The 14457-nt window shown below is 38.1% G+C and overlaps 1 protein-coding gene across 2 annotated transcripts in view; it reads right to left on the bottom strand.

The window, feature by feature from the left end:
- Positions 1–8252: 8252 nt before the first annotated feature.
- The window catches only part of TBC1D23 (TBC1 domain family member 23), a 64256-nt gene continuing 58051 nt past the window's right edge, over positions 8253–14457 (bottom strand). For both annotated transcript variants that reach the window (XM_055259945.2, XM_055259946.2), the window contains 3 exons: positions 14271–14406; positions 12519–12713; positions 8253–9907 (listed from right to left, as the gene is read on the bottom strand). In XM_055259945.2, the coding sequence (XP_055115920.1) occupies positions 9826–9907; positions 12519–12713; positions 14271–14406 (413 nt within the window). In that variant the 3' untranslated portion in view covers positions 8253–9825. The remainder of the gene's footprint in view (positions 9908–12518; positions 12714–14270; positions 14407–14457) is intronic.

The following is a 14457-nucleotide window of genomic DNA, read 5'->3' as shown; positions in this document are numbered from 1 at the left end:
AAATTTTAAGCTTTCATAACAAAAAATTCGGGGGAAATATGTAGCAGTTATGGTCTTTCTGCAGCTTAAGAGACTATCTGGACTTGGCTTTGTAGCAGGAAGATCTTTAAAAACCTTTTAATTTCTGCTATGCTTATTAATGAGGTTTCAGGGTCAACCTTTGGTCACTTACGTCCTGTTAAAAAAAATTCATCTAGATTTCCAAATTTATTGGAATAACATTGTAACTAATAGTGGTCCTAAACCTGGCTGGAAATGTTATTTGAAGTGCTTGTTCAAAATGCAAATTATTTCATTCTTTTAGAAATGGATTCTTAACAATGTTACCCAGGCTGTTCTCAAACTCCTAGGCTCAAGTGATCCTCCCACTTTGGCTTCCAAAAGTGCTGGCCTTATAGGCATGAGCCATGGCATCCAGGTGGAGATGCCCAGTAGGCAACTGGACCAAAGCCTCAAGCTCAGAAGATGTCTGGGCTGGAAATTGACTTAGGAGTCAGCAGCAGTTTTAACTAAGAGGAAGCTCTGAATTTGGATGAGAACGCACAAGCGGAGTGTGAAAGGCACACGCAAAAGAAGAAGGGCCTGTGGAACCTGGGAAGGAGCCATTAGAAGAGAAGGACCAGGCCAGGCGCCACCGCCTGGTGGAGGAACAGCTGTGTCCTCCTCCTAGATTGAATAATTAACATAATCCCAGCGCTTCGGGAGGTGGAAGCAGGTGGATCAAGAGGTCAGGAGTTCGAGACCAGCCTGACCAGCATGGTGAAACCCCATCTCTACTAAAAATGCAAAAATTAGCTGGGCGTGGTGGCACACACCTGTAATACCAGCTACTCAGGAGGCTGAGACAGCAGAATCACTTGAACCTTGGAGGCGAAGGTTGCGGTGAGCCGAGATTGTGCCACTGCACTCCAGCCTGGGTGACAGAGCGAGACTCCATTAAAAAAAAAAAGAGAGAGAGAAGCAGGACCAGGAGAAGGCCATCAAGACCAAAAGCCTATGGGTACTGTGTCCCTCTGTCACATGCAGGGAAACTGCTGAGTTGGGCACGAGGGGTGTTCTGGGCACTAGGGGTGTTCCTAGAGAAGGAAAAGCTAAATGAAAGTGCGCTTTTTAAACCTTTCTTTAGAACTTTCTGGGCACAATGGTAAAGCTAGTCACTGGGTTCTGGTTCTGGCTCTGACACTGATTGGATGTTAATAGCTAGGGCAAATCACCTCACTCTCAGGACCTTTTCCTCACCTGTATGTAAAAGGATTTAGAGACAAAGGAAGAAGAATCTGGCTGAAGGGTGAAGTTTGTGCAGCCCTCCCCACCACCACTCCCCTCACTGTCCCTTCTCTGCAGCAGCTCTGCCTTCGTTTCCACGTTCCTGTTCATCTGACGTATGAAAATAGGCCAAAAAACAAAACTACCAGGCCAAACGGATCTTGAAAGCCCAGCTAAAAATCTGGTGTGCCTTTTCAGTCTCTATTCTCATTTCTACCCATGTCTCACAGGCTTAATGACCATTTCCAGGCTGTTACTAGTCAGATTTTTATTTTTACTCCAGAGGACCTATTTCAACATCTCCGGCTGCCGCCATCTCTGTTTACATGTCTTAACATCAGTTCAAACTCAACTATGTGAAACTAAATGTATCACCTCCAAAAGAGCTTCTCCACCCAGCACTTACAGGCACCGCAATTTATGCCCAGTTTTCTAATTCTCCCTGCTTTCCAACCCTCCAAGAAAATCTAAGTCACTTCAGTGACTTTCGAGTCTTTCATTCCCCACCTCTGGTAAGGGACAGGACTCTTCTTACTCTCATGAAATGTCCCTGATTCCTCCTTTCAGTTCCCACCACCACCATCCACAGGTAGGCCTTCCTCACCTTGGAGAGACTGCTACAGGCAATTCCTAACTGGTCTCTCCTTTCCATCAGCATTCCTCCAGCTGCCGCTTCATAGTATGAGGTGAGTCTAGGGGAACGTGAGCTCAGTTTTCGGGGGACAGGTGGATATGTGTTCCAGGAAAACTCTCCATGTTTTTCCTCTGCTCTTACATTACCACAATAATCATCAACACAGAAGAATTCTGTGACCAAAATGTGAGGGGGTTCCCCGCTACCACCAAGCAGCGGACACCAGCTGGGTATCTGCCTATTCAATTCCAACACTGTCTACCTGAGGAAGACACACCAGCACCAGTCATATGTCTTGGACTCCGGAACTTCTGACCAACCACTCTCAAGTTGGGGTTGCCATGTTGCCATCTTTGGGTTTGAATAACTTGCTGGAGCAGCTCACAGAACTCATGGGAACATGTTTCCTGGTTTATTATAAAGGATGTTGCAAAGGTTGCAGAGGAAGAGATGTGTAGGGCAAAGCATGGGAGGAGGGGCACAAAGCTTCCATGCCCTCCAGAACCTCCACATGGTCAGCTATCCAGAAGCTCTCCGAACGCAGTTCTCTTGGGCTTTTATGGGAACTTTATGTTATCAGCATTCCTTCCTCCAAGGGATAGGGCACGAGCTCTCAGGAGAGTTTTAAGACCCACAATCAGCAAGATTAGAGTCCTGCCTTGGGGCAGGTCAAAAGAGAGCAAGACAGGCCAGAGAGATTCTGTTTCCTGAGGCCTGCGCCTGAGGCCTAACACACCTGGCATTATAACAAAAGGCTTAACAAGGCTATGGGAGTCAGGGGCTGTGCTTGAAAACGTGTGTATGTGTGTGTGTGTATACCTCGTAACACCACAATACGCAAATGACTAACGGCAGTCAGAAATTAGGGGCTGAAAATCAGAACTGCAGTCATTTGCAAAGAATAGGAGAAGAACTCTATGAGTAGATGCAATCGGAGAAGGAAAGAGTATGATACTACAGAAAGCAAAGGATCAAACTTGGGAATTATCATATTGGGTTAGAACTGTGTACAGGGAGGAGTCAAAGAGTGTGTATGCATCTAAATACACACATAAATGCATAGATACATAGAATTTTTAAATTTCTGATGCAGTTCTCTACAAATCAGGAGACCTGAGTTCAAAACTTTGCTGACACACCATGTAACTTTGGACAAGTTACTAGATGTTGGGAGACCAATTTAATATACCCACGTGGGTTAGACAGATACCTATGGAGTAAAGCTGGCAACCTGAAGAGAAAAGCAAGCACTGAGAAGGGCACTAGCTCTGGCCTACCATTTCCAGGACAGCAAACAGCAAAGAGGTGGCACAGTACAGCAGATATGGTGATGAACTCTTTTGTATGGATGTAAGTTTTCATTTCCCTAGGGTAAATACCTAGGAGAGGGATTGCTGGGTTGTATGGTAAACGTATGTTTATTTATAAGAAATTGACAAACTGTTGTCTAGAGTGTCTGTACCATTTTGTACACCCACCAGCAACGTATGAATGTTCTAGTTGTTCCATATCCTCACCGGCACTTGGTATTGTCATTTTTTGTTTTTAGTTTTAGCCAATCTAACTGGTGTGTAGTAGCATCTCATTGTGGTTTTGATTTACATTTCCCCAACAGCTAATGATGATCTTTTCACATGACTATTTGCCACCCATCTTTCTCTGAGGAAATGTTTCTTTTCCCCATTGTTTTGTTTTCTTATTGTTGTAGTGAAAATCTTTATATATTCTGAACACAAATCCTTTGTTGGTATGTTTTGCGAGTACAGTATTTTTCCCCAGTATGTAGCTTGTCTTTCCCTTCTATTAAGAGTCTTTTGCAGAACAACATTTTTAAATTTATTTTTAAGATTTTTTTTTTTTTTTTTTTTAGATGGAGTCTTGCTCTGTCGCCCAGGCTGGAGTGCAGTGGTGATCTTGGCTCATTGCAACCTCCGCCTCCTGGAGTCAAGCGATTCTCTTACCTCAGCCTCTTGAGTAGCTGGGATTACAGGCACACACCACCAAGCCCGACTAATTTTTGTATTTTTAGTAGAGAGGGGGTTTCACCATGCAGGCCAGGCTGGTCTCGAACTCCTGACCTCGTGATCTGCCTGCCTCGGCCTCCCAAAGTGCTGGGATTATAGACGTGATTCATTCTTATGGATTGTGCTTTTCATATGTCTAAGAACTATGACCTAACCCAAGATCATGAAAATTTTCTCCTGTTTTCTATTAGTTTTATAGGTTTACATTGCACATTTAGCTGTATGATCCATTCAGTTAATTTTTGTATAAGGTTTGAGGTATATAGGTTGAGGTTAATTTCTTTGTATATGGGTATCTAGTTGTTCCAACACCGTATGTTGAAAAGACTATCCTTTCTCAGTTGAATTGCCTTTGAAACTTTGCTCAAAACAACTGCCCATTATTTGTGGGGGTCTATTTTTTTTTCATTTTACTTATTTATTTTAATTGTTTTATTTCCATAGGTTATTGGGGAACAGGTGGTGTTTGGTAACATGGGTAAGTTCTTTAGTGGTGATTTGTGAAATTCTGGTACACCCATCACCCAAGTAGTATATACTGCACCCAATTTGTAGTATTTTATCCCTCACCCTCTTCCCACTCTTTCCCCCTGAGTCCCCACAGTCCATTGTCTCATTCTTATGCCTTTGCATCCTCATAGCTTAGCTCCTACTTATGAGAACATATGATGTTTGGTTTTCCGTTCCTGAGTTACTTCACTTAGAATAATAGTCTCCAATATTATCCAGGTCGCTGCGAATGCCATTCATTCATTCCTTTTTATGGCTGAATAGTATTCCATCATAAATATATATATATATATATATATGATTATATATATATGTATGATTATATATATATCACAGTTTCTTTATCCACTCATTGATTGATGGGCATTTGGGTTGGTTCCACATTTTTGCAATTGCAAACTGTGCTGCTATAAACATGCGTGTGCAAGTTACCTTTTCTTATAATGACTTTTTTTTTTTTAAGATGGAATCTTGCTCTGTCACCCAGACTGGAATGCAATGGTGCAATCTCGGCTCACTGCAACCTCCACCTGCTGGGGTCAAGCAATTCTCCTGCCTCAGCCTCCCGAGTAGCTGGGATTACAGGCGCCCACCACCATGCCCAACTAATTTTTGCATTTTTAGTAGAGACAGGGTTTCACCATGTTGGCCGGGCTGGTCTCGAACTCCTGACCTCAGGTGATCCACCTGCCTCAGCCTCCCAAAGTGCTGGGATTACAGGTGTGAGTCACTGTGACCAGCCAATGACTTCTTTTCCTCTGGGTAGATACCCAGCAGTGGGATTGCTGAATCAAATGGTAGTTCTACTTTTAGTTCTTTAAGGAATCTCCACACTGTTTTCCACAGTGGTTGTACTAGTTTACATTCTCACCAGCAGCATAGACGCGTTCCCTGTTTACAGCATCCATGCCACTATCTTTTTTTTTATTTTTTGATTATGGCCATTCTTGCAGGAGTAAGATGGTATCACATTGTGGTTTTGATTTGCGTTTCCCTAATCATTAGTGATGTTGAGCATTTTTTCATGTTTGTTGGCCATATGTATATCTTCTTCTGAGAATTGTTTATTCATGTCCTTAGCACACTTTTTTTTTGTGGTAGAACAAAATTTTATTGTTTATATGCCCTGAATTTTTTTTTTATTATTATACTTTAAGTTTTAGGGTACATGTGCACAACGTGCAAGTTTGTTACATATGTATACATGTGCCATGTTGGTGTGCTGCACCCATTAACTCGTCATTTACATTAGGTATATCTCCCAATGATATCCCTCCCCCCTCCCCCCACCCCATGACAGGCCTGTGTGTGATGTTCCCCACCCTGTGTCCAAGTGTTTTCAATTGTTCAATTCCCACCTGTGAGTGAGAACATTCAGTGTTTGGTTTTCTGTCCTTGCGACAGTTTGCTCAGAATGATGGTTTCCAGCTTCATCCATGTCCCTACAAAGGACATGAACTCATCCTTTTTTATGGCTGCATAGTATTCCATGGGCACACTTTTTGATGGGATTTTTTCTTGCTAATTTGAGTTTGCTGTAGCTTCTGGATATTAGTCCTTTGTCAGAGGTATAGATTGTGAAGATTTTCTCCCACTCTGTGGGTTGTCTGTTTACTCTGCTGATTGTTCCTTTTGCCGTGAAAAAAGCTCTTAAGTTTAATTAAGTCCCAAATATTTGTCTTTGTTTTTATTGCATTTGCTTTTGGGTTCTTGGTCATGAAATCCTTGCCTTAGCCAGTGTCTAGAAGTGTTTTTCCAATGTTATCTTCTAGAATTTTTATAGTTCCAGGTCTTAAAGTCCTTGATCCTTAAAAGTCCTTGATAAAAAAATATTTTTATTAAGCACCATGTAACACACTGCATGCCACATAATACACTGCATAACATTCTAGCAGGGGTAAGTGACCATAGCTGAATTCTTTTCTCATCAATCAGGAAAATGAAAATGCTTCCTTAATCAATGTTCTCCAAAGTCTCTGACACATAATAAGAATTAACTCCAAAAATGCACCTCTCTTTCCATCAAACTCCACTGATACGAAAAATGGGCAACCTGTTTTTCCTTGCCCTGTCAGTGAACTTGTGGGTGTACCCAATGGCCACTCTAGGGATCTCTATAATTAACAAGACACAGTAACAAGTGTTGGCAAGCAAGGGGAGAAATCACAACACTCATACATTGCCAGTGGGGATGTAAAGTGGAAAATAGTTTGGAAGTTCCTCAAAAAGTTAAACGTTAAAACATGGAATTAACATACAACTCAGTAATTCCACTCACTCCTAGGTAAATATCCAACAGAACTGAAAACGTATGTTAACACAAAAACTTGTACACAAATGTTCACAGGGCATTATTCATAATAGCCAAAAAGTGGAAGCAACCCAAATGTCCACCATCTGATGAATAAATGAGTTATATCTGTACAATAAAATACTATTCAGCCACAAAAGTGAAATTCTGATACATGCTACAATGCAAATGAAGCTTTAAAATATTATGTTTTGAGGTTGGGCATGGTGGCTTATGCCTGTAATCCCAGCACTTTGGGAGGCTGAGGCAGGCAGATCACTTGAGGTCACAAGTTCGAGACCAGCGTGGCCAACATGGCAAAACCCTGTCTCTGCTAAAAATACAAAAATTAGCCGGGTGTGGTGGCGCACACCTGTAGTACCAGCTACTCGTGAGGCTGAGGCAGGTGCATTGCTTGAACAGGGAAGGTGGAGGTTGCAGTGAGCCAAGGTCTTACCATTCCACTCCAGCCTGGGTGCCACAGTGAGACTCCATCTACCCCCCCCAAAAAAAATTATATGTATATATGTTTTGAAGAGTTAGATGTGATTTAAAAATTAGAAAAACAAAATATATATTATTAAGTGAAAACAGCTGGCAAAAACCACATATTGTATGATTCCTTTTATAATGACACGTCCAGAATCCAGAGACAGAAAGTACAATGGTGCTTGGTAAGGGCTGGAGGGAAGAGGGAAAGGAGAGTGACTACTAACAGGTATGGATTTGTGCTGTTTTTCTGAAGTGATGAAATGTTCTAGAACTAGAACTGCACAACTCTGTGGATATTCCAATAACTACTGAAAGGGGGGACTTTAAGGCATGTCAATTATACTTCAATAAATATGTTAAGTTCAAGATGTTAATGATCAAACTGAGATATTACATTCATTACTCATTCAACCTATAGAGTTGGGGTTCCCCCACATCAAACTATGAATTTGAACTGGGACTGCCAATTTACGGCTGGTTAGTCTAATGTAAGAGGATCATGCTAAGGAGTCCTGTGTGAAACATACCAGTGACAAAAATGGTTGAGTATGTCAATACAAATTTATCATACGGACCAAGTTTTATTAATGGTGGGCAAATGGCATCAATCCTATATAGGAGAAATAATTGTATACCTTCACAGACAAACATAATTTCCAGGGAGTGTGGAGATAAGAGGAATACTTTCTCTTTTCACCCAATTTCTTTGAGCCTTGGTTTCCTTATCTTGAAAATACAAAAAATAACAACCTCCTAAAGTTGCAACCTTTGCAATCACGAGAGCCCATGAGAGGTGGCCACCCCAGAGTGATTCCCAGAGTGATTTCAGCGGGCCAGTGAAGGGAGGATGATCTACAGAAGTGCCTAGAACATTCATTGAAATGTATTTTCATTTAATAGTCATAAATAATCCCATAACTGTGTAGTTCATAGTAGTAGGTAACTTACTACACGCCTTCAATTCTCTAATTTTGCGACCTTAAGAGATTTGCAAATAGGGAAAAGAGAGAGAGAGACAGTGTCTTTAAGAACAAAGTTTTGAGCAAACTATTAATTTACTTACAATTGTAATTTATAAACAGTAACACAAACATCTTTACATTAATATTAAGAAAAATGTCCCATGGCTGAAATGGGTGAAAAATGAGACTTCAGTACATTTCTAAAGGGGTGCCAAGAAAAGGGAAAAAATGCAATTACAACAGTTTTAGGGGAGAGTTATTATCAAGTAATGCACCCAGGTGCAATTTCATGTAGATGTCTTCAACCACTCAAACTGTTTTTATTAGATATTAGAATAAAATTTCCCGAATTATGTTGCCTTTTATTCACTTGATTTCCATAAGTAAATCAAAATGACTGGCTGTTAACAGGGTACATCTAAATATTTCTCCCATCAACCCCTTAGAGATAATCCATTACATTTTAGGACATGTCAGATTGTGGGTATTGCAACTTCCCAAATGGATTCTTACAAAATATCATTCCATGGCCCTAAATGTGTTCCTGGACTTCTCTTACCAAATGTGTCTAACATGGACCATTATAAATTAAATGAAGAATGCTGCAAAATACAGCAGAGCAATTTCCCGTACATTAAGACAATGTGTCCAAAAATAATTTCAAACCACTAGAACTTCAATGAGAGGACAAAACCAAAAGAAGAGAAAGAAATTCAGAAAATGATGACAAAAACAATTGTACTTTATAAGCTCTCTGGTTATTTGGCATTTATATAAGTGGATATTACTGTGGTCACAGACCATAATCCTCAATGAAGATAAATCAGTGTGGCTTAAACACTTGTTTTAAAATATAAATCAAATAATCCACTTGTAATAAAAACCAATGACATTTTTATAGACAAAATTCTGTCCCCAAAATGTTAATTTTAATCTTAACAGCCTACCTACTTATTTTAATGCTTTTAACTGCTCTTTAGAAATCATTAGGATGAAGTTTCTTATCTTTGAAGCATTTAGTGTCCAAATAATTAGCTAATGGAGCAAAGGTGATTTAGAAACTGATGTTTCAACATTCTACTAGCTGTACTGTATTTTGAGTTGGCAGGAATCTTCAACCATTCCATTAAAAACATTTCACTCTTTTTAAGAAGAACAGAAACAGTGAGTGAATTATTAATCTATGTTTTTAGTTTCTGATATTGCTCAGTGGGTAAAACAATGTAGCAATTAAGGAAGTCTCTTCAACTAACTCTATCTCTAATTTTCAGTGAAGACACTGCAGATATGTATGTGTACAGTTGTTTTTGAACCCGAAAGTGATGCGTGTTCCCTTAAAACAGCTCTTCAAAACAGAACTGCATTCTGTACCCTTACTTAGTCCATAAGGGCACAGGGTCAGTTACTTCAAAGTAATTTAATAACTGACCTTTATAATACATCATTTTATAAAACCAAAATGCAAAAGAAAAATTTTTTAAAAGTTTACTGTCCACAGATTGATTATAATAATTTACACTTTCTTAGACCTGCTATTTAAGCAGCCCCATGAGCAAATGAAAGGTCTCCAGTAGTATGCAGTCAGGAAGTATATGTCCATGTTTCTCTTGGTTGTCTTCATTTTTTTTAATATAATTTTCTTTTATATTAACTTTCCAAAGCATCCAAAACTTTCATGATCTGCTGTTTTATGGCTTTAGTAGCATCCCCTGCATTTGGAATCAAATACCTAAGGGGGAAAAAAAAAAAAATATATATATATATATATATATATGTATATATATATAAAAATACAGTGCTTTCCCTTCAAGACTCAGCTGATAAATCACCTCCAATGGGAAGCTTTCCCTAACCCACAAAGCCAGCAGAGATGCCTACTATGTACTCCCATAGCTTATCTGAACATAATCCAAAGCTTATTTCAAAAGAAAGAAAATCTAAATGCAAAGGCAATTAGCTTTACACTTTTCATATAGTGTAAAGCTAAAATTCTTTGAACCATTATTAAATATAGGTAATAGCTAGATAAAACACAAGATAAAAAATATAGTATTCCACTCCGCAGTACAGATGTACCTTCAATTAGCTACAAAAATCACATATGAATTGTTGGTATCCAATTCCAAAGACAATGACAATTCCAACACTTAACAGTTTGACTTTAAGCAAGGAATTTAAGTTCACTAAAACAGATTCCTATATAAAAAATAGCTATAGTTATCCAAACTTTACAGAGGGTTATGTACATAATAAAATGGCATTATGAGGTCTGAAATATTTAACAAGACATATGATAACTATTACAAAATATCAACACCATAGATTAAATGTCAATTTTCTTTTCTTGGAGAATAAAAATAGTGTTTTTTTTTTAAAAAAGCATTTTCGGTAAAACCTAACAATTCCACTGTATAAATCATCTATAAGTGTTACATATGCAAGGCAGAATAGAGAACCATAAGTATCAATGAAGAAAGGGAGAGGGAGAATCTAGTTACTTTATCTTCCACTATTAAGACTATCTTCCAAAACTGAATTAAAAAAAAAAGATGACCTATATATAATAAACTTCAATTTATTTAGCAAAATTTATGGGAAAGCCTTTAAAACATAATTCCCAACTTTTACTATACATGAGAGAGTCATAATTCAAATCTCCTTTAGTTAGGATTAATTTATAAGTAGATATTAAAATGTGTATACCTCTGATGCATTGAATCTACTTGCAGGGAATTTATCCTGAGAAAACTAATTGGACAACTATGTAAACATGCATTTTTTAAAGGCCCACTAGAAGATTAATAGTGAAACACATGAAAACAATGTAAATGCCAATCAACATGAGGCTTGTTAAATCAATCTCCTGAGAAATCCTTATAACAATATCTACCATTAAAAAGCTAAGAATTTATATTTATTGGGCCGGGCGCGGTGGCTCATGCCTGTAATCTCAGCACTTTGGGAGGCCAAGGTGGGTGGATCACGAGGTCAGGAGATGGAGACCATCCTGGCTAACATGGTGAAACCCCGTCCCTACTAAAAATACAAAAATTAGCTGGGCATGGTGGCGGGCGCCTACAGTCCCAGCTACTCGGGAGGCTGAGGCAGGAAGAATGGTGTGAACCCAGGAGGCGGAGCTTGCAGTGAACCGTGATCGCAAAACCGCACTCCAGCCTGAGTGACAGAGAGAGACTCTGTCTCAAAGAAAAAAAAAAAAAAAGAATTTGTATTTATTAAAATGTAAGTATATTCACACTATCCTATTTTCTTAAAAAATCAGAACACAAAAACAAGCCTGTATCACATTTATCTAGTTTTTAATAGAGAAATAACATATGCATTAAAAAAATCTGAGAAGATACTCATCAATGTGTTAACAGAGAATTAGAATGACATATTCTTTATATTTTTGTTAACTGAAAATATCACTATGTAAATATTCTTACATAAAGCAATAAGTGAATTTTTTTTTTTTTACTAATCAGGTATTATTTTCCTTTAACAAAGTACATAAAACAGTATAGATTCATGATGTTTGCTACCTAATTGTCAGTACAAGATGAAAGAAGCTGAATAATTTCCCCTTCCAACTGAAGTTAATTATTTAAAAGTGCTCTGATATTACCTTAAGCTTACTATTTATCCAAGCACTCCTGTAAATAAGAAGTGTAATCCTAAATCCCGGCGGGGGGAACTACTTGAACTGATGCAAGGTGGAATAAACCACAAATTAGGAGTCAGGAAGGCTATATTTGGTTCTGTCACAAACTAAGTGTCAGGATCTGGGAAGTCATTCCACCCCTCTGGGCTTCATATTTTTATCTATAGATTAAAAAATGGTGTAGTATCAGTATCAGTGTGGTCACAGTGCTTGGGCCAGTCTGTGAACTGTTAGTGACCCACAATGAGATAAAGGGGGGCTTGTACCAGGCTGTAAATTACCTATATCACCCAGCACACTGCTTAGTTCACTGACAGTTTGTCAAAACAATAATTTTTCTATGAAGGAAAATAAAAATATTGACATATTCTAAAACAAGTTTCTTATTTCATTGCAAGCCAGCAATTAGTGCAGCACTGGTACAGATTAACAATAAGGATCCTTGGGTCAGAAACTTTATGAAATTAGCTATGGCACTTACTCAAATCATGTGCTAATGGCTAAACCACATATGACTAAGAACTGGGGAGAAAGAGATAATAAGAAACACTAAAAAGTGGTTCAGCTATCCTATTCCACCATCCATTCCCCAAAATAGAGAAACAAACTCTTTATAGTGAATTACAGTAATTCAGATAATATCTGAATTCAGATAATATCATCCTAAGGAAAATCTTACCTTTCAATTGCCAAGATTTCTATTCCTGAAGCACTGCTATTTCCATACTTGAAGGTAATGAGTTCAGGATGTTTTTTTTTGGATGTAATTTTAACGACAGAATTCAGCGCTTGTCGAGACTGTATATAAGCCAATCCTTTCCGTGAAACAATCTCCCTTAAACAGTACATATGTGTTGCAGTAACCAACAGATGACTTGAGACAAAAAGAGCATTAAAAGAAAAAAATTTTTAAGTAAATTTAATTCAAAACAGGTGTTGTTTCAACCACCCCAATTATTAGAAATGTTCAACTCTAAATAAAATTATTTGAGTTAAAAGATATAAACAGAGGTTAATCTATAAACAAGTAAGCTACACATTAACACCTTTTAATTGTATGCAAAATTAATATTTTATTAACAGATAATCCTGCAATGATTTAAAAGTAATAAAATAAATATAATAAAAAGTTCCATACAACATAGAAATCACTACAATAATATATTTTTTATTGAAATGGAGTATATTACGTTTCAGATTTTTAACACTATTACCTATATTCATAAACTATTCTCATTCAATGCACCATATCCTATATCTAATATCCAAGATCACCAGGCAATTGTTGGGTTTCCCTACGTATTTTGTAACATTCTGTAACTGGATCCTGAAGGCAAAATGAGCATAGTATTATTAACACTCACCCAACCCCTGTATCTCAGCTTCTTTTCAATATAATAATACTCTCACATTTTTTATGTACAGTAATACAATATGACAGTTATCAGACAAGTGCAGAATGTGGAACATTCTGTGGGATGATTGACCTGGACTCAAAGGATTCATTCATCATGAAGAGAAAAGGGAAGCGAGGGGGTGGGGGCATGAGTTCTGCTGTACACAGGGTGAGACTAAAGACACATAACAGACAATGCAATGTGTGAACCATGAACTGGATCATGGATCAGAAAGAAAAAACACACTACAAAAGATACTTTGGGGACACTGAAAATTTGGGGTATGATCTGCATGTTAAATGATGTTAATTTACAAAAATTTTTAGGTGGGGTAATGGCATTGAAGTTGTGCAGGAGAATGCTCATATACTTGGGAGGTTTATGCTGAAGCATTTAGGGATGAAGTGTCACATTTGTAGGCTTTTGAAAGGTTTGACAAAAATGTACATATATATACACATACGAAATGGAGTGGTATTAAAAGGTGATAACAGTTGATAAATCTAAGAATCATGGCTGGGCACGGTGGCTCACACCTGTAATCTCAGCACTTTGGGAGGCCGAGGCGGGTGGATCACCTGAGGTCCGGAGTTCCAGACCAGCCTGACCAACATGGAGAAACCCCGACTCTACTAAAAATACAAAATTAGCCGGTTGTGGTGGCGCATGCCTGTAATCCCAGCTACTCTGGAGGCTGAGGCAGGAGAATCGCTTGAACCTGGGAGGCAGAGGTTGCTGTGAGCCAAGATCATGCCATTGCACTCCAGCCTGGGCAACAAGAGCAAAACTCTGTCTCAAAAATAAAAAAAAAAGAATCATAAGGGTGTTCAATGTACTATTCCTTCAACATTTTTGTACAAAATTTTTCAAAATAAAAATTACATAATACTGTAAATTCAAGACCTGTAATACAAGTAGACAGAAGGAAATTATATCTTATTGTATTACGATAAAGGTTCTTCTGTAGTTCAGTTTTGTATTATTAACTTCCCCAAATTCAATTTTACTTCTGATGAAGACATTTTTAAAAGTACCTGGGAAACATGTGTCCACTTTCTTTTACTTCTTTACAAGGAAAATGATGTTTGACATCTGGCTTGTTTATCCAAGTCTGAATGTTTACAACCTCTTTTCTATCATCATCTGACATTGAAGAACTGTCAATTTCATCTATAAAAAATATAAAGTGTTAAATATGGATATTACCAACTTTCAAAATTA

Source organism: Symphalangus syndactylus, chromosome 21 (assembly GCF_028878055.3).
Source record: "Symphalangus syndactylus isolate Jambi chromosome 21, NHGRI_mSymSyn1-v2.1_pri, whole genome shotgun sequence".
In the NCBI taxonomy this organism is placed as follows: domain Eukaryota; kingdom Metazoa; phylum Chordata; class Mammalia; order Primates; family Hylobatidae; genus Symphalangus; species Symphalangus syndactylus.
Note: the sequence above shows the minus strand (reverse complement) of the source record. Positions and strands in the feature narration are given on the sequence as shown.